This window comes from Sorex araneus, chromosome 4, assembly GCF_027595985.1.
Source record: "Sorex araneus isolate mSorAra2 chromosome 4, mSorAra2.pri, whole genome shotgun sequence".
Classification (NCBI taxonomy): Eukaryota; Metazoa; Chordata; class Mammalia; order Eulipotyphla; family Soricidae; genus Sorex; species Sorex araneus.
The window spans coordinates 3441917-3463462 of NC_073305.1; the positions used below are offsets into that span (position 1 = coordinate 3441917).

The following is a 21546-nucleotide window of genomic DNA, read 5'->3' on the forward strand; positions in this document are numbered from 1 at the left end:
CCCGCAGTGCCTCTCAAGACTCGGCGCCCAGCACCGCCTCTGGAGGCGGAGGGGTCCCGGGGGAGCCTGCCCGGCGGCAGCTGTGGGATTCATTTACCCGTCGCCCTCAGGAGCCCGCGCTCCGGTGAGGTCATTCCAGCTGGGACCCAGGAACTGCAGCGTCCCCGCGGGATCGGCTGGGGGAGGAGCCCCGTGGCTTCAGTCTGTCCGACCTGCAGTTCCCGGGTGCAGGATTGGGAAGAACGGTCGGTTTGCAGTGCTGGTGTCGGACCAGAGAGGGAACGCAGGGGGCACGCGCGCGCCACACATGCACCCAGACAGGGCTCTGTCCCTCGTGCCGCACGGCGTGACCAACACAGACCGAGAGGGACGCCGAGTGCTCCTGGAGGAGGCCCCAAGTCCCTCCCCACGCCTCTCCCCTGCCAAACGTTGATGGAAGGCTGGGGGGGAGGGGGCAGCTCCACCATGGAGCCAGCCCCAGCACGTGACCCCCGGACGGAGCATGGGCGGCTGCCCTGACAAGGGTCCGAGCGATGTGGGCAGTGAGTGGCCGAGTTTATTTAGGTGTAAAAGGAAGGGCAGGGGCTGGAGTGACAGCACAGCGGGGAGGGCGATTGCCTTGCACACGGCCAACCCGGGTTCGATTCCCAGCATCCCATAGGGTCCCCTGAGCTGAGCACCGTCAGGGGTAATTCCTGAGTGCAGAGCCAGGAGTGACCCCTGTGCATCGCTGGGTGTGGCCCAAAGAGCAAAAATCAAAACAAAACAAACAAACAAACCCGAAGGGCAGAAGAGTCCAGAAACAACTTCTCCCGGCAGAGAGGCGGGTGGCGGTGGCCAGCAGGGGGCAGTGGAGAGAGCCGGGCTCCTGGACACTCCGTGGCTGCTGGGGGTGGCTGAGTGTCCCAAGCCAGGAAGGTCGCTGAGCCTGGAAGGTGGGCTGGCCAGCGCGGCCGCTGCCTGCCTCCCTCCCTCCCGGCTCGGGGCTGCGTGGTGCTCCAGCCCGAGGCTCAGCTCACAACTGCCGGTTGCTAAGTGCGACTAGAATGTTCTCACCGCTCGGAGGAACAGAAAACACGTCGGGGAGAAACCCCTTGGAAAACAGAAGAGTTGGGTTCCGCTGCTGACACGGGGCCCCTCTGTCGCCCCACGTCCCCCGCTGTTCCCGGCAGCCGCCCACGGAGGATGCCCTTGGCTCGCAGGCGAGCGCATCGCCCCTAGCCGCAGGGTCTCGTGTTCAGGCCGTTCCCGAGGCGAGGCGCTGTCTCCAGCCGGCCGCTCCCGCCCCGAGCCCGTCCGCGCCTGAAGGAAGGAGGACTTGGGGCTGGAGCGACAGCACAGTGGAGAGGGCGTTTGCCTTCCACGTGGTGGACCCGGGTTCGATTCCCAGCATCCCAGATGGTCCCCGAGCACCGCCAGGGGTTTCAGTGACTCCTGAGTGCAGAGCCAGGAGGGACCCCTGAGCATCGTCGGGTGTGACCAAAAAAAGCAAAAAAAGAAAAAAAAAAGAGGACTTGCTCTTAGCGGTCAGCCTTCGCTTTCCTCATCCTTCCGACGGGGCCTGGGACCAAAGGCCTGAGCCGGTTTGATTCCTGCCACTCTACGGTCCCCGAGCACTGCTGAGAGTAGGACCCAAACCGAGAATGGTTGTGCGCTTCCCACCGCTTTGGAAATGCCAGGAACTTCTGCCAGCCTGCTGATGACGTGCTCCACAGGACAGCTGAGGCAGGGGCACGCGCACGCGCGCGCACACACACACACACACACACACACACACACACACACACACACCACGGGCTCTGCATTCTGAGCCCGTCTCTGGCGCCAGCCGAGCAGAGCCACACCCCACCCCACACCCGAGATGCCCCGGAGGTGCCGGGGTGGGGGGAGGGGACACGCGTGCTGGCATCAAACCCAGGCACGGAGCTTGCCAGGCACACGCTCCTGCCAGCTGAGCTCTCTCCGGCCGTAAGAAGCTTCTTTCTTTGCTTTTGGTGGGGCCCAGGAGGCCCTCTGGGGTGCCAGGGATTGAAGCTGGCGGGCCCTACGCCAGGCGAGGGCCTCACCCTCTGTGCTGCTCTCCCGCCCGCAGAAGCTTATTTTTAAAGGCAGTAAAATACATGTTCACCAGATGAGCAACAGGTTTCAACCACTGGTTTCAGTTGCCAAAGTCAGAGTGACTAAAGAGTCACTCGGTAGATAGTAGACACAGGGGCCAGGAAGATTGCCCCGTGGGTGGAAGCCTGCCTCATGAGCCGGGGGAGAAGGCGGCTGGGATGGGGAAGGGGTCACTGAGTCAGGGATGGTTGGGGGGATCGCTCATGCTGAGAGTAGGCAAAGGACCAAACGTGACGGCCTCTCAGTGTCTGTATTGTAAACCATAATGGCCCAAAGTAGAGAGAGAGAAAGAAAGAAGGAAATTGTCTGCCAGGGAGGCATGGGGGGGCGCTGGGATGGGGGGAATGGGGACACTGGTGGGGGGGAATGTGCACTGGGGGAGGGACGGGTGTTCGATCATTGTCTGACTGAAACTCAAACACGAAAGCTTTGTAACTGCATCTCATGGTGATTAAATTAAAAAAAAAAAGTGACTTGGGGCTGGAGTGATAGCACAGCGGGTAGGGCGTTTGCCTTGCACGCGGCCGACCTGGGTTTGATTCCCAGCATCCCATGTGGTCCCCTGAGCAGCGCAAGGGGTAATTCCTGAGTGCAGAGCCAGGAGTAACCCCTGTGCATTGCCGGGTGTGACCTAAAAAGCAAAAAAAAAAAAAAAAAAACACAACAGAAATCCAAAACTATGCTGCTGCTGGTGCGGCCTCCTGACCTCATATCTCTTCATTCTCAGCAATGGAAAACAAATTACCAAATGCTTTCTTTTCAGCAGATCGACTTTAGGGGGGAGAAACTCCAAATCAATAATAGTGAATTTTTTGTTTAAATATTGAATGTAATCAAAGTAAAGTGAAAGTAAAGTGAAATTTACCAGTTACACATGCGGGGTGGGAGGCTGGGGAGGTGGGGGGAAGGGGGGAGGTATATCGTGATTCTTGGTGTTGGAATATGTGCACTGGTGAAGGGATGGGTGTTTGAGCATTGTATAACTGAGACTTAAACCTGAAAGCTTTGTAACTTTCCACATGGTGAATCAATAAAAGAATAAAAAAAAAACAAAAACCCAACCAAACAAAAAAAAGTGACTTGGTCATTTTCATCGTTTGGCCACACCCAGTGGTGTTCAGGGCCGACTCCTGGCTCAGTGCTCAGGGGCTCAGGGACCAGGCCAGGGAGTGCTTGGGGAAAGGTGGATCTAAGGAACAAACCCAGCGTAGCCACGTGTGAGGCGGGGGCCTTCCCCGTGTCGGCCAGCTCTCTGGCCCCCAAGGCGAGTCACTCTGTGGGGTGTTCTCACACGTCGGAGAGGCCGGCCCACCCAAACTGGCGACTCCAGGCACACGCACTCGGCGAGTTCTCAATTGTTGTTGGTCTATGTTCAGTTTCGCTCTTGTCCTATTTCACGGTTTTCTCCCCAAATAGTGCATTGGAGACTGGAAGGGCTTCATTTTCCCGTGTCCCGGGGGGTGCGTGGCTGGGCTGCGTGCCTCAGTGCAGGTCAGAAGCTCCCCCGAGACGTGGTGATAATTCTGCACGTCGCGCTGGTAAGGGTACATTGTATACGTGGAACGATCAAATTCTATTTTTTTTTTTTTTTGCTTTTCGGGTCACACCCAGCGATGCACAGGGGTTACTCCTGGCTCTCACTCAGGAATTACCCCTGGCGGTGCTCAGGGGACCATATGGGATGCTGGGATTCGAACCCGGGTTGGCCGTGTGCAAGGCAAACGCCCTCCCCGCTGTGCTATTGCTCCAGCCCCAGGAAGAGACAGCAGCTGAGCAGGAGTGAGTGACCCAGTGCAGGGGCCCCGGAAGCAGGAAGGTGGCGGAGCCTGTGACGAGCTGCAGGACTCGGGTGGAGGGTGTGGGCACTGTCCACTGCGTGCTAAGGAGGAAACAGGTGCAGGAAATCGGTCTACGCTGCCCACACCTGGCACTCCTGCTTCAGAGCCCGGGTTCCGGGCTGTCCTCTCTGCGGTAGGGCCTCTAGGTGGTTTCCGGCAAAAGTACGTGTCAGTGTTCTTTCTTTCAGTGTGGGGGTCGCCAACAACAGGTGCTGTCCGAGGCTCACAGCCCTGGTTACCTGGCCCGGGACACTGCATTTCCCTGGGAGTCGGTTTCCCCTGAGAAGGAAGCACTTCCGTGGCCCTCCCCGCGCCCTAGGCTGTGCCTTGCAGGAGACGGATTCGAGTCGTCTCAGCGGAGGCTTGGGAAGGGGAATGAGACCCCGGAGTGACTGACACCGAGGGTGGCAGACTGCGGCCCTTTTCCGGCCACTTGTCACGGGCTCTGGACGGAGAGGCCCCATCAGACTGAGTCCCTCTGGCTCCTGCAACGCGCTGAGACGTGTGTCAGGGCGGCCATCGCTTTTCCACAGTCCACGTCTGTCTGGCCACGGAAGCTTTGTTCTTATGGGCCTGTGCCTAGCCAGGAGCAGCCCCCCCTCTTCTGTCCAGGGCGGAGACTTCAAAGTTGGGCTTTAAGCCGGGCCCTGGCACACTCCCCGTGCAGGAGGCTGGGCCTGGTCGCTGGGCTCCGGGGCCCTCCACCCCGACCTCGGGAGGTGCAGCCTGCCCGGACCTCTTCGGTTCCAGTTTCCAAGCCAGGCCGTCCCGCGCCGCCTCTCCGGCCAGTCTGCGCTCCTGGCGAGGAGAGGTCCGTCCTCCGCATCTCTCACCGCGGGGGGAGAAGCAGAATTTCCTCGGCGAGACTGGCCCCCAGCGCCCGTCAAGACTCTTGAGGCTTGGCTGACCCCTGCGGGGCCCCGGGAGGCGGGAGGGCGGCCAGCCTGGAGAGCATCTCGGTGCCAGCCTGGAGGGCATCTGGGTGCCAGCCTGGAGGGCATCTGGGTGCCAGCCTGGAGGGCTTCTGGGTGCCAGCCTGGAGGGCATCTCGGTGCCAGCCTGGAGGGCATCTGGGTGCCAGCCTGGAGGGCATCTGGGTGCCAGCCTAGAGGGCTTCTGGGTGCCAGCCTGGAGGGCATCTCGGTGCCAGACTGGAGGGCATCTGGGTGCCAGACTGGAGGGCATCTGGGTGCCAGCCTGGAGGGCTTCTGGGTGCCAGCCTGGAGGGCTTCTGGGTGCCAGCCTGGAGGGCTTCTCGGTGCCAGCCTGGAGGGCTTCTGGGTGCCAGCCTGGAGGGCTTCTGGGTGCCAGCCTGGAGGGCTTCTCGGTGCCAGCCGCCCCTGAGCCGGCGCCCGTCACACCGGCACTGCAAGGCTGTGACTCCAGGCTGTGCCTCCGTCCTCCTGACTCACTTCTCCGCCGGCCCCGAGCCTGTTGCCCGGCTTTTCAGGAACCAGTTCGGCAGGACGGGAGGCGGGGCGGGGGCGGCCCCCGGGGGCGGCTCCAGATCCCCAGCGGGGCCCCCAGGGGCTGACTGAGGGCGGCGAAGCCCCTCGGAGCCGACGCGGGGGAGAGCCCCCCCCTGCCCCCCGTGCCAGGGCGCCCGGACCCCGCGGCCCGCGCGCAGTCGGGCCGGGCAGAGGCGAGGCCGAACTCCGGGCCCCGACGGCATCACGCCCCGCCCGCCGCGCGCAGGGGGGGCCCGTCCTCCCGGCCTCTCGCGGGCGCCCTCGGGCCGCGCTCGGGACCGGACGGGTCGGGCCACGTCCGCATCCGGCGCGGGGCCGCGCTCCGTGCCGCGCGCCCATTGGCTGCAAGTTCTCCGCCCGCGGCCCCGAGCGGCCCGGGCCCGCCACGCCAGCTCTTCCGCCCTGGGGACCGCCCGGGGGCGGGGCCGGGCGCGGGGCGGGGCCGGGCGCGGGGCGGGGCCCGGACCGGGGGCGGGGCCACACGCGGGGGCGGGGCCCGGCTCGGCTGCGGGGCCGAGCCAGGCGCGGGGCGGGGCCCGGGCTCCGGGGCGGGGCTTCGGCGGAGCGGCGGCCGCTGGGGCGGGGCGGGGGCGTGGTCGGAGCGCGCGGCCGGGCGGGGCGGAGGCGGCCGGGGCGGGGCCGGGGCGGGGCGGCGGCGGCCGAGGCGGGGCCGGGGCGGGGCCCGGCGGGGGGGCGGGGCGGCGCGCGCGGGGCGGCCTATGGCGCCCGCCGGAGCCCCGGGCGGCGCCCCGCGAGCCGGGCGGCGGCCGGGCCAATCCCGGGCGGGCGGGCGCGGGGCCGGGCCGGCGGGCCGGCGGGGCCGGGGGCGGGGGACAATGGGCCGGTTCCGGGCGCGTCACGGGGGAGTTCCTTAAAGGGGCCGCGCGCGGCGGCGGCGCGGGCGGGCCCCGAGGCGCAGGATGCCCGCGGGCCGGCGCGGCCATGCCCTGGCGAGCGCTCGTGCTGGCGCTGCTGCTGCTGCGCCTGGGCCTGCACGCGGCGCTCTGGCTGGCGCTCGGCCCGGGCCCGCGGCCCCCCGCGCCCGCCTGGCCGCGCCCCCGCCCCGCGCCCGCCGGCCCGGCGCGGCCGCCCCCGCCGCGGGGGGCGCCCTGGGGGGGCCGCGGGCGCGACGAGTACGAGCGGCGCTACGCGGGCGCCTTCCCGCCGGGGCTGCGCGCCCGCATGCGCGACCGCGCGCGGGGCATGTTCGTCTTCGGCTACGACAACTACATGGCGCACGCCTTCCCGCAGGACGAGCTCAACCCCATCCACTGCCGCGGCCGCGGCCCGGACCGCGGGGACCCGTGAGTGCGGCCGGGCCGGGCCGGGCGGGGGCGGGGGCGGGGGCGGGGCGGCACTCTGCTCGGGGGCCAGGGACCCCCGCCCAGTCCCCCCACTCTGCCTCGGGGGCCAGGGACCCCCGCCCAGTCCCCCCACTCTGCCCCGGGGGCCAGGGACCCCCACCCAGACCCCCCACTCTGCCTCGGGAGCCAGGGACCCCCGCCCAGTCCCCCCACTCTGCCTCGGGACCAGGGACCCCCGCCCATACCCCCCACTCTGCCTCGGGAGCCAGGGACCCTCGCCCAGTCCCGCCACTCTGCCTCGGGAGCCAGGGACCCCCGCCCAGTCCCCCCGCTCTGCCTCGGGGGACCAGGGACCCCCGCCCAGTCCCCCGCTCTGCCTCGGGGGGCCAGGGACCCCCGCCCAGACCCCCGCTCTGCCTCGGGGGGCCAGGGGTCCCCGCCCAGTCCCCCCACTCTGCCTCGGGAGCCAGGGACCCCCACCCAGTCCTCTTACTCTGCCTCGGGGGTCAGGGATCCTCCACCCAGTTCCCCCACTCCCCCCCAGGGGGCCCAGAACCCCCCCCAGTCCTCCCACTTCCCCCCCAGTTTCCCTGGACTCCTCCACAGGCCCCTACACTCTTCCTGGGGGCCTGGGACTCCCCATGACCCCTACACTCCCCCAGGAACCTTAGACCCCCAACAAGCCCCTACACTTCTACCCCTCCACCCCGTGCATGACCCCCCACACCTGCCCCGGGATCCTATGCCCCCCAGGCCCCCAGTCCCGGGAGTCCGTGACCCCCAGTTCCCACAACCCTCCCCGTGGGAGCCTGTGACCCCCAGTCGCCCCTCCCCCTGCCCTGTCCCGCCCGGCCCCTGTTGGGGTGGGTCCTGGGTGTCGGTGGGGGCCACACTGCGGCCCCTCTGGCTGCCCAAGGGGAAGTTGTGCTGGAGCCTGGGGTGTGACGGGCGGGAAGGGAACTGAGGGCATTTGAGGGTTTTTCTCGGTGGCCCCAGGGACCCTGGTGTGCCCGGGCCACCTCGCGCCTGCTGGCCTTTGTCTGGGCGTGGCAGGGTGTGACAGCCCGCAGGGCTGAGGTCAGGCCTGCTGGTGCTGGGCCGTGTGACCTGGAGGGCGGCCCTGGGCTGGGGCTGACCCTGGAGCAGGTGTCTCGGCCCGGGCCGGGCGCGGGGGTCTTCCTGCCCGCCCCTCCGTCCCGCACCTCTCAGGGTCTTGCGTTCTGGAAGTGGCGGGGCCCAGTGGCGGCCCCTGACCCTGGGCCCCAGGACGGAGGGGCAGCCGTGAAGGCCGGCCGCCCCGACCCCCGAGACGGTTCAGCCCAGGGCCGGGTGTGCAGTGGCCCCGGTGGTCCCGGCAGAGGCTCCTGCGCCCCTTGCGTCCTGCCTGACGGAACCAGCCCCCGGTGTCCGTCTACACTGCCCGGGGCTCTGTCGGAGAGTGACCGCTGCTCAGGCCCCTCTGGCGCCGGCCGTGGGCAGCCGTGGGGGTCTCTGTCCACCCCCGGCTGGCCACTGAGCCGCGCTTCTCCACCTCGGACTCTGCCGATGGCCCCCCTGGCCTGTCCCCCTGGCCTGTCCCCCTGGGCCCTGGTGGCACGTGGAGCCTGGAGGGTCTCTGCCTGCCCACTGGCACGGCCTCGGTGTCCAGGCTGTGTGTCGGGGCCCCCGGCGCCCCCCGTCTCTGATTTGGGGTGAGCAGAGCCTTGCGATGGGCCGCAGGGCCCGTGGTGGGCCCGGGCAGTGTAGAGGAAGTTGGGGGCGGAGTCTGGTGGGGGCTGGGGGGCCGCCTTCCTGCCGCAGCGCCCTTCCGGAGACATCCGCCTGCCGCCCGCAGAGCTGAACACCTCGCTCTCGGCCCGCTCCTCCGCAGGTGTGCGGCCCCCCGGGCTGGGCGGCGCTGCCCCGGGGGTGCTCGCTCAGCCCCCCAGAATGGGCAGGTAGAAGCCAGGGTGGCCGAGAGGAGATGGCGGTGGGCCCGTCCCGCTAGTTTGTCTGAGAAAGTCCCTGGCACCGGGTGCTGGGTCCCAGCACGGGATCTCCGACCCTGGACCCAGGCTGAGTACCCAGCACCCAGCACCCAGCACTCAGCCCCCAGCACTGCGGGACGCACCCAGGGTGCGTGGAGATGGCCTCGCAGTTTGTTCAGATTGAGTGGAAGGACTTGGGCCCCATCACCCGGAGCTGCAGACGCCTCCTGGGCCCGAGGGGGGCTGGCTGCAGGGGGGCGGGGCCTCTGGCCCGTCCAGGGACGGCTTGTTTCTCATCCCAGCGTCCGGAGATCCTCTCCGGGTCTCGGGACCACCCCAGGGTCCCCCGGATGCGCCTTCTTTGCTTCCCTGCTGGGTCCCAAGCAGGCTTCTTGACTTGTAAAATTTTCTTTCTTTCATTTTGCTTCTTGGGTCCCACCCAGCAGTGCTCAGGGGTCACTCCCGGCTCTGCACTCAGGAATCACTCCTGGCAGTGCTCAGGGGACCCTATGGGATGCTGGGAATCGAACCCGGGTCGGCCTCCTGCAAGGCAAGCGCCCTCCCCGCTGTGCTGTCGCTCCGGCCCCCCAGACAGTTTCTTCTCCCCCTCCCCCCCGCAGTGCCCAGAGCCACGGGTGCGAGCAGCGCAGGTGCGGCTGGGGAAGCAGGTGCCCGTGGCGGGCGTGTGTGCGTGCACGTGTCCCGGGGCCCCTGTGGCGTGGCTCCCCCAGGAAGAAGCGGGCCCTGCGTCCGGCGGGAGGCCTCCTGGTGGCCCGTTCCCCGTGACCGCCCAGGGGACTTGCTCTGCCTTGCTTGTCCTGGCAGCTTGGGCATCAGAGATCTCTCTGGGCCAGATGGAGAGACGATTGCGTTTGCCAGGACCTCCGCCAGGGGGGGCGGAGGACGCGGGCACGCTTCCCGGCTCCCCAGAGAGACGCCCCGGGTCCTGCTCCCTGAGGTCCGGGGTGGGTTTTCGACGGCTGCTGAGTTTTTTTTTTTTTTTTCTTTTTGGGTCACACCCGGCAATGCACAGGGGTTACTCCTGGCTCTGCACTCAGGAATTACTCCTGGCCGTGCTCAGGGGACCATATGGAATGCTGGGATTCGAACCCGGGTCGGCCTCGTGCAAGGCCAACGCCCTCCCCGATGTGCTATCGCTCCAGCCCCCGGCTGCTGAGTTTTGACTGTATTTTTGTTTATTTTTTTCTGAAAAGCAATCTTCCTCTGTTTCATTTTCTCTCTTTTTTCCCAGTTCAAACCTGAATATCAATGATGTCCTCGGGAACTACTCCCTGACGCTGGTGGACGCGCTGGACACCCTGGCGGTGAGTGTCGGGTCCGCCTCCCCGTTCCCGCTGGCCCTGCTGGCCTTCCCTGGGGGGGGGGGGGCGGCAGCTTGCCGGGGAGGCCTCGTGGGGCCGCAGCCCCAGCCCGGCTGCTCTCGGTTCCTCTAATGATGGTGCCGGGAGGGCGGGGCCTCGTCCCCGAGAGGGCAGGCAGCAGGCCCACCGCGGACGGGAGCAGTTCCGTCCCTCGGGTTCCCTCGGGGTCCCTCAGAGTCCCTCAGAGTCCAGCGGGTCTCACGGAAGCTCACCGTTTCCGGCGTCCACGCTGGGCTCCCAGCTGAGACCCGGAGCCCGCTGGGTCCACCTGGGGGCCGTGGGTGGACGCGCCGTCCCCGTGGCTTCCTGGCAGGGGTGAGGGGACCGTCATGCCTTCCTCTCTGCTGTGGTCCACGGTCCTGCCGGCTCGTGGGCAGTGCCGGCCGCGTCTGCCCTGGCCTCCGGGAAGGGAGAATTACCGGAATGTGGCTCAGGTCTCATCCCAGCCGTGGCCGGGTCCAGCGTCCCCTGGGGAGGTGCGTGGCCGCCCTCACCCGCCCCGGCACGCCGAGAATGTGCCCCGACACGCCCGTCCAGGCCCTGCTCGCCCCGGGCGCCCTCCCCGTGGGCCCATCCGCACGCCCCCGCCGTGCACCCAAGGGCAGCTGCCCCCTCCCGGTGTGGACCCCCAGCAAGACCCTCTTCCCCGAGCTGGAGGAGTCCGCGTGAGGGTCTCGCTGCTGGGGCCTGTGCACAGCCGCCCGGGGAGGCTGAGAAGCCGCCCGGGACAGACGTGTGACGCCCCGGGACTCCCGCCCAGCCCCCGTCTGCCCGCAGGGTGCAGGTGCCTCCCCCCCCCCAGGAAACGGCCCCACCCTGCGGCTTCTCAGCAGAGGGTCCCAGCTGTGCTCCCCTGCCGACTAGGGACGTTTCTCTGGGGCTGTGCCTGCCGTCCCGGGCCCCCCGGGCTGGCTTGGGGCGGGAGGGGCCCACAGCCACCCCCCTCCACCACCACCCCTGCGTCTTTGCGGTGCCGTAAGACCCGAGTCGTGTCAGAGTTTGGGGAGACGGAAGCGTGTTGGCGCGCCTTGCTCTGGGACTCGGAAGCCGCCAAGTCTGCGTCACTGGTTGCACTGTCCCCGACGCCCGAGCCAGGCGCCACGTTTGACTCTGGGCCACGTCTGGCCAAGTTCACGCGGGGCCCAGGGAGCACTCGGCGTCGAGCACAGGCCCAGGTTCCGTCCCTGGGGCACCCGTCAGGCATCGCTGGGCGTGTGGCCCCATACCCGGCCCACGGATCCCAGGGGACGCGCCGCTCTCTGGCTACTTGCACGCCTGGGTTGGATCCCGCTGCTTCCCCGTGTTGCCCTGAAGTCGCGCTGACGTTTCCCGGCCTGCTCGGGCAAATCCGTTTCCCAGTGAGCGAGCCCCTTCCCGGGAACCCGGCACCCAGCCCAGCCCGAGGACCTGCGAGAGCCGCGGCCTCGCGTCTTCACGGTGGGGCTCGTTCCCGCTCGCCGCGGGGATCGTGGCGGCCTTGCGCGTCCCGGGGCGGAGCTCGGGGCGGGCAGACGAGCCGGTGCTGGTGCGGTTCTGCCCCGGGCCCGCCTGTGCGGCCCCGTCTGCCGCCTGCGCTCACGTCCCGCCATCTCTCCCCCAGATCATGGGAAACTCCTCCGAGTTCCAGAAAGCCGTCAGGCTGGTGATCGACACCGTCTCCTTCGACCGGGACTCCACCGTGCAGGTGTTCGAGGCCACGATCAGGTAACCTCGCCGGCGGGACGCGCCGGGGGCGCCGTGGCCAGGCGCACTCCGGTCTCGGGGCCGCCCCCATGGCGCCCTCGCAGGCCCCTCAGACCCCTCCTGGACGCTCACCGGCCTCTCGCCGGCAGCTGCTGCACCCTGCGGTGCTCAGGGCTGAGTCCTCTCCACTCCTGGCCCTGCCCGGGGCACCCTGTGGGTGTCCTCCCCGCTGTCCTGCTCTCAGGCCCCTCTTGCATCGGGCCCCGTCCCACCCCAGGAGTCACGTCACATAACCATTGTCCCTCCAGTCCGTGTGAGCGTCTGGGGGGCGCCTTGCGGAGATGAGAGTGCAGCTGGGCGGGGGGCTCGGCTGGGCGGGGGGCTCGGCGTGCACCTCCACACCCCCGGCAGCTTCTGGAACCCCAGGCAGAGGCAAGAGTCGCCCCCCTGCACCCAGGGAGTGGCCCGAGCCCCCCTGATACCGACAGTGCCGTGAACAACTCTGTCCCGGAGCACTGGAGAGGCCTTGGGCTGAGCGGTGGCGCCCGCTTTGCTCCCTCCTCGCCTGGGCTCGCCCCAACCGGGACCTGGCAGCCAGGGACAAGGTCGCCTTTGCTTGGCTTCGGCCAGTCCCGACTGTGAATCACACCGGGAGGGCCCCGCGTTCCCGTGGCGGGTGTGCGCGCCCCCTGCTGGCCGGGCGCGGCCTCACTCTGTCCCTCTGTCGCAGGGTCCTGGGCAGCCTGCTCTCGGCACACAGGATCATCACGGACGCCAAGCAGCCCTTCGGGGACATGGCCGTCAAGGGCTACGACAACGAGCTGCTGCACATGGCCCACGACCTGGCCGTGCGGCTGCTCCCGGCCTTCGAGAACACCAAGACCGGGATCCCCTACCCGCGGGTGGGTGCCCTGCCCAGGGGGAGCGGGGCCCCGGGGGGCGTCGCTGGGCTCTCTCTGTGGCCCGTCGCAGGCCTCTCACAGGGCCTCATCCCCGAGGACCCCCGAGAGGGCTGGGCTACGGGCGGGAGATGCGCGGCCCCTCTCCTGGGCGCGCCGTGCTGGACGGGCTTGGTTCTGTGCCAACCTTCAGGAGGGCCCCGGGTGTGAGTGGGGGTGGGTGTGAGCAGGCCCTGCGGCCTGGCTCTTTGGGGTTTAGTTTTGTTTGGGGGCACCCTAGCTGTGCCTCGGGGCTCCCTCCCGGCTCTGTGCTCGGGGCTGACTCCCTGCTTTGTGCTCGGGGCTGACTCCAAGCCCTGTGCTCGGAGCTGACTCCTGGCTCTGTGCTCGGGGCTGACTCCTGGCTCTGTGCTTGGGACTGACTCCCAGCCCTGTGCTTGGGGCTCCCTCCCGGCTCTGTGCTCGGGGCTGACTCCCAGCCCTGTGTTCGGGGCTGACTCCCAGCCCAGTGCTCTGGGCTCCCTCCCGGCTCTGTGCTCAGGGCTGACTCCTGGCCCTGTGCTTGGGGCTGACTCCTGGCCCTGTGCTCGGGGCTGACTCCTGGCCCTGTGCTCGGGGCTGACTCCCAGCCCTGTGCTCGGGGCACCCTCCCGGAGTGCTGAGGACCACAGAGGGTCCCGGGGATCAAACACAGGTTGGCCACAGGCCAGGCAGACGCCCTCCCTGCTGTCCAGCCCTGCAGCGTCCGTCTCTGTCCCGTGTCCGCAGGTGAACCTCAAGACGGGCGTGCCCCCCGACAGCAACAACGAGACGTGCACGGCGGGCGCGGGCTCGCTCCTGGTGGAGTTCGGGATCCTGAGCCGCCTGCTGGGCGACTCCACGTTCGAGTGGGTGGCGCGGCGGGCCGTGAAGGCGCTCTGGAGCCTGCGCAGCAACGACACGGGCTTGCTGGGTACGGCGGCACCGGCTCCCCTCCGGGTCCCCTCCGCCCCTCTGCGGGACGGCGCCGGGCGCGGCTGCCCTCCGAGGCGGGAACGGCTCCCAGAGGGGCCGCGGGGACAGCGGGGCTGGGGGGCCGCGGTCAGGCCCTGCTCGCTCCGCCCCGGGTCACGCTAACCCAGGCCGGGCTCTGTCTGCAGGCAACGTGGTCAACATCCAGACGGGCCACTGGGTGGGCAAGCAGAGCGGGCTGGGCGCCGGCCTGGACTCCTTCTACGAGTACCTGCTGAAGGCCTACATCCTCTTCGGCGAGGACGATGACCTGCGCATGTTCAACGCCGCCTACCGCAGCATCCAGAGCTACCTGCGCAGAGGGTGTGTGGGGCGGCCGCCCGCCTGGGCCGTGCAGGGGGCGGGGATGCGGGCCAGTCCTCCCTGGGCTGCGCAGGGGTGCGGGGATGCGGGCCAGTCCTCCCTGGGCCGCGCAGGGGTGTGGGGATGCGGGTCAGTCCTCCCTGGGTCGCACAGGGGGGCGGGGATGTGGGCCAGTCCTCCCTGGGTCATGCAGGGGTGCAGGGATGTGGGCCAGTCCTCCCTGGGTCGCACAGGGGGGCGGGGATGTGGGCCAGTTCTCCCTGGGTCGCACAGGGGGGCGGGGATGTGGGCCAGTTCTCCCTGGGTTGTGCAGGGGTGTGGGGATGTGGGCCAGTCCTCCCTGGGTCGCGCAGGGGTGCGGGGATGCAGCCCGGCCAGCCCTGGGTCATGCAGGGGTGCGGGGATGCGGCCCAGCCCTCCCTGGGTCGTGCAGGGGTGTGGAGGTGCGGCTGGCCCGCCCTGGGTCGCACAGGGGTACAGGGATGTGGCCTGGGGGCGTGCCCTGAGCCCCGGGACGGGTGGGGGGCGGCTTCCCCCCTTCACGGTCTCACGGGTCTCCTCCTCCCGCCCCGCCCTGCCTGTGCCTCCAGCCGGGAGGCCTGCAACGAGGGCGAAGGGGACCCGCCGCTGTACGTGAACGTGAACATGTTCAGTGGGCAGCTGATGAACACGTGGATCGACTCCCTGCAGGCCTTCTTCCCGGGACTGCAGGTGCTGCCTCCCCTCGCCTCCCCCCGCCTTGCCCTGCCCTGCCCCGCCTTGCCCTGCCTCGGCCCACGGGCTCTGGCCAGGCTGGCCCGGATGCTGCCCCGACCCCCACCCCACGGCGCTGGTCTGGGTGCTGTTGGGGCTGGTTTCGTCTCTGCGCGTGCTCGTGGGTCAGATAAGAACTGGGGTCAGGGGCTGGAGATGGCCAGGTGGGCTGCCGTGCAGGGGGACCCTGGGGACTGTGTGGTCCCCTGAGCACCTCCAGGAGCGTTCCCTGAGCACTGAGCTTAGAGGAGCACTGAGCACTGCAGGGGTGAAAACCAGCAACAAAACAGGAGCATGCTGCAGCAGGGGTGAGGGAGGGTGAGCCCCAGCAAGGCTGAGAGAGTGACGGTCCCAGCAGGGCTGAGAGAGTGACGGTCCCAGCAGGGGTGAGGGAGTGACGGTCCCAGCAGGGGTGAGGGAGGGTGAGCCCCAGCAGGGCTGAGGGAGTGATGGTCCCAGCAGGGGTGAGGGAGGGTGAGCGGTCCCAGCAGGAGTGAGGGAGGGTGAGCCCCAGCAGGGCTGAGGGAGTGACAGTCCCAGCAGGGCTGAGGGAGTGACAGTCCCAGCAGGGCTGAGGGTGGGTGAGCCCTGGCAGGGGTGAGAGGGGTTGAGCCCTGGCAGGGGTGAGGGAGAGTAAGCCCCGGCAGGGGTGAGGGAGTGATGGTCCCAGCAGGGGTGAGGGAGGGTGAGCCCCAGCAGGGCTGAGAGAGTGACTGTCCCAGCAGGGCTGAGGGAGGGTGAGCCCTGGCATGGCTGAGGGAGTGACGGTCCCAGCAGGGGTGAGGGAGTGACAGTCCCAGCAGGGGTGAGGGAGGGTGAGCCCCAGCAGGGCTGAGGGAGTGACGGTCCCAGCAGGGGTGAGGGAGGGTGAGCCCCAGCAGGGGTGAGGGAGGGCGCGTCTGAGCAGGGTCCGCGTGCTTGCTGGGGGTTGCGTGTGAGCGCTGGCCGGTGCCCGCAGGTCCTGATCGGGGACGTGGAGGACGCCATCTGCCTGCACGCCTTCTACTACGCCATCTGGAAGCGCTACGGGGCCCTGCCCGAGCGCTACAACTGGCAGCTGCAGGCCCCCGACGTGCTCTTCTACCCGCTGCGGCCCGAGCTGGTGGAGTCCACCTACCTGCTCTACCAGGTGACGCGCGGGGACCCCCGGGGCCCAGGGACCGCGTCGGTGGCTGTCCCTGCCGCCCGGGGCCGGGGCCGGGTCGGGGCTGGGTGCCCAGCTCCTTGCCCCTGGCTGGCACCGCACTGCTGGCGCCCACCTGCGGCCCCTTCCGGCAGGTGCTTCCGAGAGACCCTCTGGCCCGGGGAGCTGCCCTGGCCGAGGGGCCCCACCCTCGCCCGTCCACTCCACGTGGCTGTGGCGACCGCTCTCACGAGCTCCGGGATGCCGCTGTCCCAGGGCTGGGAGGGCCTCAGAGGGCAGAGGTGCCCAGGGCCGCCGGCTCGCTGCTGCCGTGCCCTCCCCGCCGGGCTCTGCTCGGCCACACAGGCCTCAGGCTTGTCGCTTTGCCTCGCAGCTGCTTCATGCAGCCGCGGGGTTCCGCCGTGTGCTGGTGCGGGATTCTACCGTGTACAGCCGCGGGGTTCTACCGTGTGCAGCTGCGGGGTTCTGCTTCATGCAGCCGCGGGGTTCCGCTGCGTGCTGGTGCGGGTTCTGTTTCGTGCAGCCGCGTGCTCTGCCGTGTGGCCGTGCCGTCCGCTGCGTGCTGGCAGACACGGGCTCTTACACCGGAGCCTCCGGACGGAGAGCACCGAGGGCAGGTGGCGGAGAGCCCTGAGGGCCGAGTGCGGGAGCCCCGGGCCTCAGCCCCGAGTGTCGCCCGGCGGGCGGGAGCCCCGGGATGGTTCTCAGGCCAGTCCTGCCGCTGCCACGGCGCCAGTGTTCGTTTCTGGGCCCGGTGGGAGCCGTTCGCGTGGGGGCAGCCTCCAGGCTGGGCAGTGGCGTGCCGGGCTCCGGGCCGTGAGCCGTGAGTCGTGGGCTGTGGATTGTGTGCTGTGTGCCATGTGCCATGGGCATGTGCTGTGGGCCGTGTGCCGTGTGCTGTGAGCCGTGTGCTGTGGGCCGTGGGCCGTGGGCCGTATGTAGTATACTGTGTGCTGTGTACTGTGTGCCGTGTGCTGTGTGCTGTGTACTGTGTGCTGTGTGCTGTGTGCCATGTGCTGCCGTGTGCTGTGTGCTGTGTGTTGTATACTGTGTGCTGTGTACTGTGTGCAGTGTGCCGTGTACTGTTTGCCATGTGCCGTGTGCTGTGTGCCATGTGCCGTGTGCCGTGTGCTATGTGCCGTGGTCCGTGTGCCGTGTGCTGTGGGCGTGGGCTCTGTGGCTCACGCGTCCTCCCGCCCTTGGCAGGCCACCAAGAACCCCTTCTACCTCCACGTGGGCGTGGACATCCTGCAGAGCCTGGAGAAGCACACGAGAGTCAAGTCAGTTCCTAAGTTCCGCCTCCTGTCGCTTACGTGACTCGCCCGGGGGTGCCGGGGCGGCTGGGAGGTGCCCGGGGGCCGTGAGGTGTCCCGTGTCCCGCCCCTTGCGCCGTCTCCCTCTGCCTGCCCTGGGCCTGCTGTCCCCTGTCCCCGGGGAGCGGCCGCCTGTGGCCCTGCGGGGTCTCGCCTCGGGAGCAGGGTGTCGGGCCCACCCAGACCCTTCCCTGTGCGTTTGCGGGGGTCCGGGTCACGGGCGCCCGGTTCCCCGGGCCTGGGGGTCCTGTTCTGGGCGGGCTCAGCCGTGCGGGTTCTTCTCACCGAGCCGGGCACCGCGGCGTCTGCTGGCGAGACCGTGTCCAGCCGTGAGGGGCTCTGGTTCCTTGGGGCCGTGGCCGCTGTGCTCAGGGGCCGAGCCCTGTCAGAGGCGCCCTCGCGCCCTCGGCCACTCTGGGCCCTTCTCTGACCGCTGGTCAGTCTGTCCCGCCTGCGTGGCCCCGGGCTCCCAGCGTCTCCCAGTCGGGGCCGCCGTGTCCTTGGAGCGGCCGCGCTCTTGGCCCGAGCTCTGGTGCCGTAGCCGCGAAGCCACTCGGTGGAGGAGCCTGTGGCCTCGGCAGCCCCCGGCCCCTGGGCGCGGGTGGGGAGCTCAGCGCGCCATGTTGCAGGTGCGGGTACGCCACGCTGCACCACGTCATCGACAAGTCCAAGGAGGACCGCATGGAGAGCTTCTTCCTCAGCGAGACCTGCAAGTACCTCTACCTGGTACGGGCGCCGGGGCCGTGTCCGAGGCCTGTCCTGTCCCCCCCGGGGGGCCTGTGTCCGTGTCCTCTCCCACTCCCGGGTGGGCTTGTGTCTGCGTCCTGCCTCGTCTCCCGGGGGGCCCGTGTCCGCGTCCTGTCCCACTCCCGGGGGGCCCATGTCCCGTGTCACTGCGTCCCTGTGTCCTCTGGCTCCCCCTGTGTTTCCCAGCACCTGGTGTGCACACAACGGGGGCCTGAGGGAGGCCGGACAGGCCTGTGCTGACCACTGTGCTCGTCCCTCACCGGCGTCCAGCAGAGTCCAGGACGCAGCCGCCTGCTGAGCCGCGCGGCCGTCCCCGGGCAGTTTCCTCAGCCCCCCGGGGCGCGGGCCCTGTCCCAGCACAGCCCAGCCCACTGGCCCGACCCTTTCCTCGCTGGCCCTCGCGCCGCCGTGCCTCCTCCCTCCGGCCTTCCCGGCGGGGCGGGCTGACCTGACCCGGGGTCCCCAGGGACAGTGGCCTCTGGCCTTGGCCGTGCCGGGGGTGCCGGGTGCCTCCTGCCCCGGGGGGGGGCCCTGAGCGCCCTTTGTGTGCCCCCCCCCAGCTGTTTGACGAGGAGAACCCGGTGCACAAGTCCGGGACCAGGTACATGTTCACCACGGAGGGCCACGTTGTGTCCGTGGACAAGCACCTGCGCGAGTCGCCCTGGAAGGACCTGTTCGCCGAGGGCGGCCGGCCCGGCGCGGGGGCCAAGGGGTCCGAGCTGCGCATCCTCAACTCCAGCTCCAACGTAAGCGCTGCCCCCCGCGCCCGCTTCCCGAGCCCCTGCCGCCGTCCCGCCTGGGCTATCGGAGGGGGGCGGAGTGGGGAGGGGAGGGCCCCAGCCCTGAGCCCGCTCACCGGCCCCCTCCCCGCAGTGCAACCGCGTCCCCGACGAGCGGCGCTACTCGCTGCCCCTGAAGAGCGTCTACATGCGGCAGATCGACCAGATGGTCGGCCTGCTCTGACCTCTGACCCGCCCGCGCCGCGCGTCTCCTCTGCTCAATAAAGTGTGCTCTTGTTCTCCGGCATCCCGAGGTGAGAGGGGGCGGGCCCCGGGCCCAGGGGGCCCAGGACACCCGGGGGCCGCCCAGGACGGACTCAGGGGCTGGCGGTCCTGCCCTGGCCTGTGCCCGCGCCCTCGCCCGCGCTGCTGCCGGTGGCTGGAGAGTCTCACGCCCGAGCGTGGCGGGTGGGCCCCGGGGACGAGGCTCGCGCCGGCCTTGGACTTCCCCGCGCAACCAGGTGCCTTCCGGGAGAGACGCCCCCGCCGGGTGGGGGGCTGCGGGGCCTGGCTCTGGGGGGCCCTGGCCTGTCGCCCCCGCCCGGCTGACGCTTTCCTCCACCCTCCGGGCGCGGGGGCTGCTGGCGCCCTCTCAGCCTCGCAGCCGGGCCCGTCCGGGACGGTCAAAGCTCTTGTTTCTCCCAAGCTGTACGGGTTCAGCTCCTGGAGGCGTCCGCGGAGGGTCTCGGCCGTGGGGCGTGGCCTCTGTCTTTCAAACGTTTATTTATTATATGAAAAAGAAAGAAAAAAAAATGCCACTTTATATGTTGCCTTTTTAATTCTTTTTTTCCCCTAATTTCTTCCTGACCTTGTTCCAGAAGCACTTTCTTTGCCGCGTGGCCTCCTCGCTAGGGTCGAGATGCTTGAGGGTCGTGTCGGGGCCAGAGCGTAGCACAGCAGGGAGGGCGCTGCCCAGCGCTCAGCCAACCAGGGTCCGGCCCCGACACCCCGTAGGGTCCCCCCCCCCCCCCCCGCACTGCCAGGAGTGGCCCCTGAGCACCGCTGGGTGTGACCCAGAAACAAACGAACAACAACAAAATACCGAGAAATCTACGTACCTGCAGTCTTTGCACTGAGTCGGCCTCAAATGCTCCACCCTGACGCGCGTGTACACCTGTGCACACGCGTGTCCATGCAGCACATTCGTGTCCACGCACGCGTGCATCCCTTTCCTCCGAGCGTTTGGGAGGGCCATGAGGAAGGGGGGCCTCTCGCACCCCCCGGCGGCCCGTGTCTCGCCCCGTCCCTGACCCTCGCTGCCCAGTGCCGGGCCCTGGGTGCGAGGGCGAGTGCCACCGTCCAGCCCCCGGCCTGGCGCTGCTGGTCACTGGTCCTCTGGGCCCGCCTCACCCTGTCGCCTTTGGAGCTGGGGTCTGGCTGTGTCTCCCGGGAGGGGGCATGGCAGACCCCCACCCCCGTGCCTCATGCCCGCCGTGCACACGCGTCCCCGCGCTCTCGCCAAGGCCTGTCGACGCTGCCTTATGCGGGCCGGGGGGCTGGTGAGCCCCCCAGGGACGGAGCTCAGCGGGCTGGGCCTGTGAGTGTGGCCGGGGGTCCGGGCCCCTCTTCCCTCCCGTCCCGTCGCTTCTGGTTCGATTGAGTGTGTGCAGGGGTGTGTGGGTGCAGCTGGGCCCCTCCCCGCCCCCCCCACCTTGCACATGCCCCTCCCCCTCCCCCGCTGGCCTTGGTCCGGCTGCCGTGTGTCCACTGCAGCCAGGGGCCCGGTGGGTGCGGCCCTGGAGTGGGGGTCCCGGTCGGGGTTCAGGGAGCGTGTTTAGTTCCTGGGCCCCTTCCTCACCCCCCCCGGCCTCTCACTGAGGGGCAGAGAAATAGTATTTTTAAAGGTATTTTGTTCTAGTTTTAAATAGCAAAACACAAGCTGCATTTTTAATTTATTGTGCACTAAAAAAAGGTAAATTTTTTGATTTTTGCAAAAAAAAAAAAATAAAGTAGGGTTGGAAGCTGAGGGGAAATCTGTGGAGACAAAGGCTTGTTCGTGAAGTGCAATATGCCTCATTGATGATGTTCCGTGTTTATCCTGTAAATAAGTGTATTTAAATTAAGAGGAAGCTTTTTTTGTAAAAGGACCCAATGTTCTTTTATAAATGTATTAAGAAATATCTTGCTCTTTGAAATTTATTCGGATTTTTATGAATAATTTTTATTAAAAAGATTCTTATTTCTGAGTTGTGCTTCTGTCTCTCCTTCACACGCACACACGCTGTGTGTGTACGAGGGCCCTGCGGGGACATGGGTCAGGGGTGGCTGGGCGGGGGTGGGGGACCCTGACCTTGTCCCAGCTCGGCCCTCTGATCTCTGCCCTCCGCCCAGGGGCGGGGCCCGGCTCTTGTCTGGCCTGAGCGGGCCGGAGTCGGGGGGGGGGGGGGGGGGGAGGGGGGAGACTCGAATGGGGCCGGCCCCATCCACTGCTGCTGTCACGGGCCCAGGGTAGGACCCCACGACGTGGGCCGGGCCCTGGGGGTTCCCCAGCCCCGCCCGGGCTCAGCCGAGCCACAGGGTAGGCGCGTGGGACCCGGGGAGGACGCGTGCGCGGGTGTCCGTGGTGTGTGGGGGTCTCGGGGGTGTCACCCAGGCCGACGCTCTCCCCGGCCAGGGTCGCCGCCACCCACCTCCCCAAGGGCTTCCGGCGCAGGCAGAAGGGCTCCGGCTGGTTTTGTTTTTGTTGTCATTATTTTGCTTTTTGAGTCACACCCAGCAGTGCTCAGGGGTTGCTCCTGGCGGTGCTCGGGGTGGGGGGGCCCTGCAGGATGCCAGGGACAGACGTCCCCGGGTACGAGCCCCAAACCCAACCACGTCAGCCCACAGAGCAGGGAGC

At 68.4% G+C, this 21546-nt stretch overlaps 1 protein-coding gene across 1 annotated transcript; it reads left to right on the top strand.

The window, feature by feature from the left end:
* The first annotated feature begins 6367 nt into the window (after positions 1-6367).
* Positions 6368-20896, top strand: EDEM1 (ER degradation enhancing alpha-mannosidase like protein 1). The gene is made up of 13 exons (XM_055134965.1): positions 6368-6443; positions 6504-6729; positions 9949-10021; positions 11679-11782; positions 12492-12663; positions 13429-13612; positions 13800-13974; positions 14565-14685; positions 15686-15856; positions 17078-17151; positions 17814-17910; positions 18492-18677; positions 18805-20896. The coding sequence occupies exons 1-13, from the start codon at positions 6368-6370 to the stop codon at positions 18892-18894; spliced, it is 1749 nt and encodes a 582-aa protein (XP_054990940.1). The 3' UTR covers positions 18895-20896.
* Positions 20897-21546: the final 650 nt, after the last annotated feature.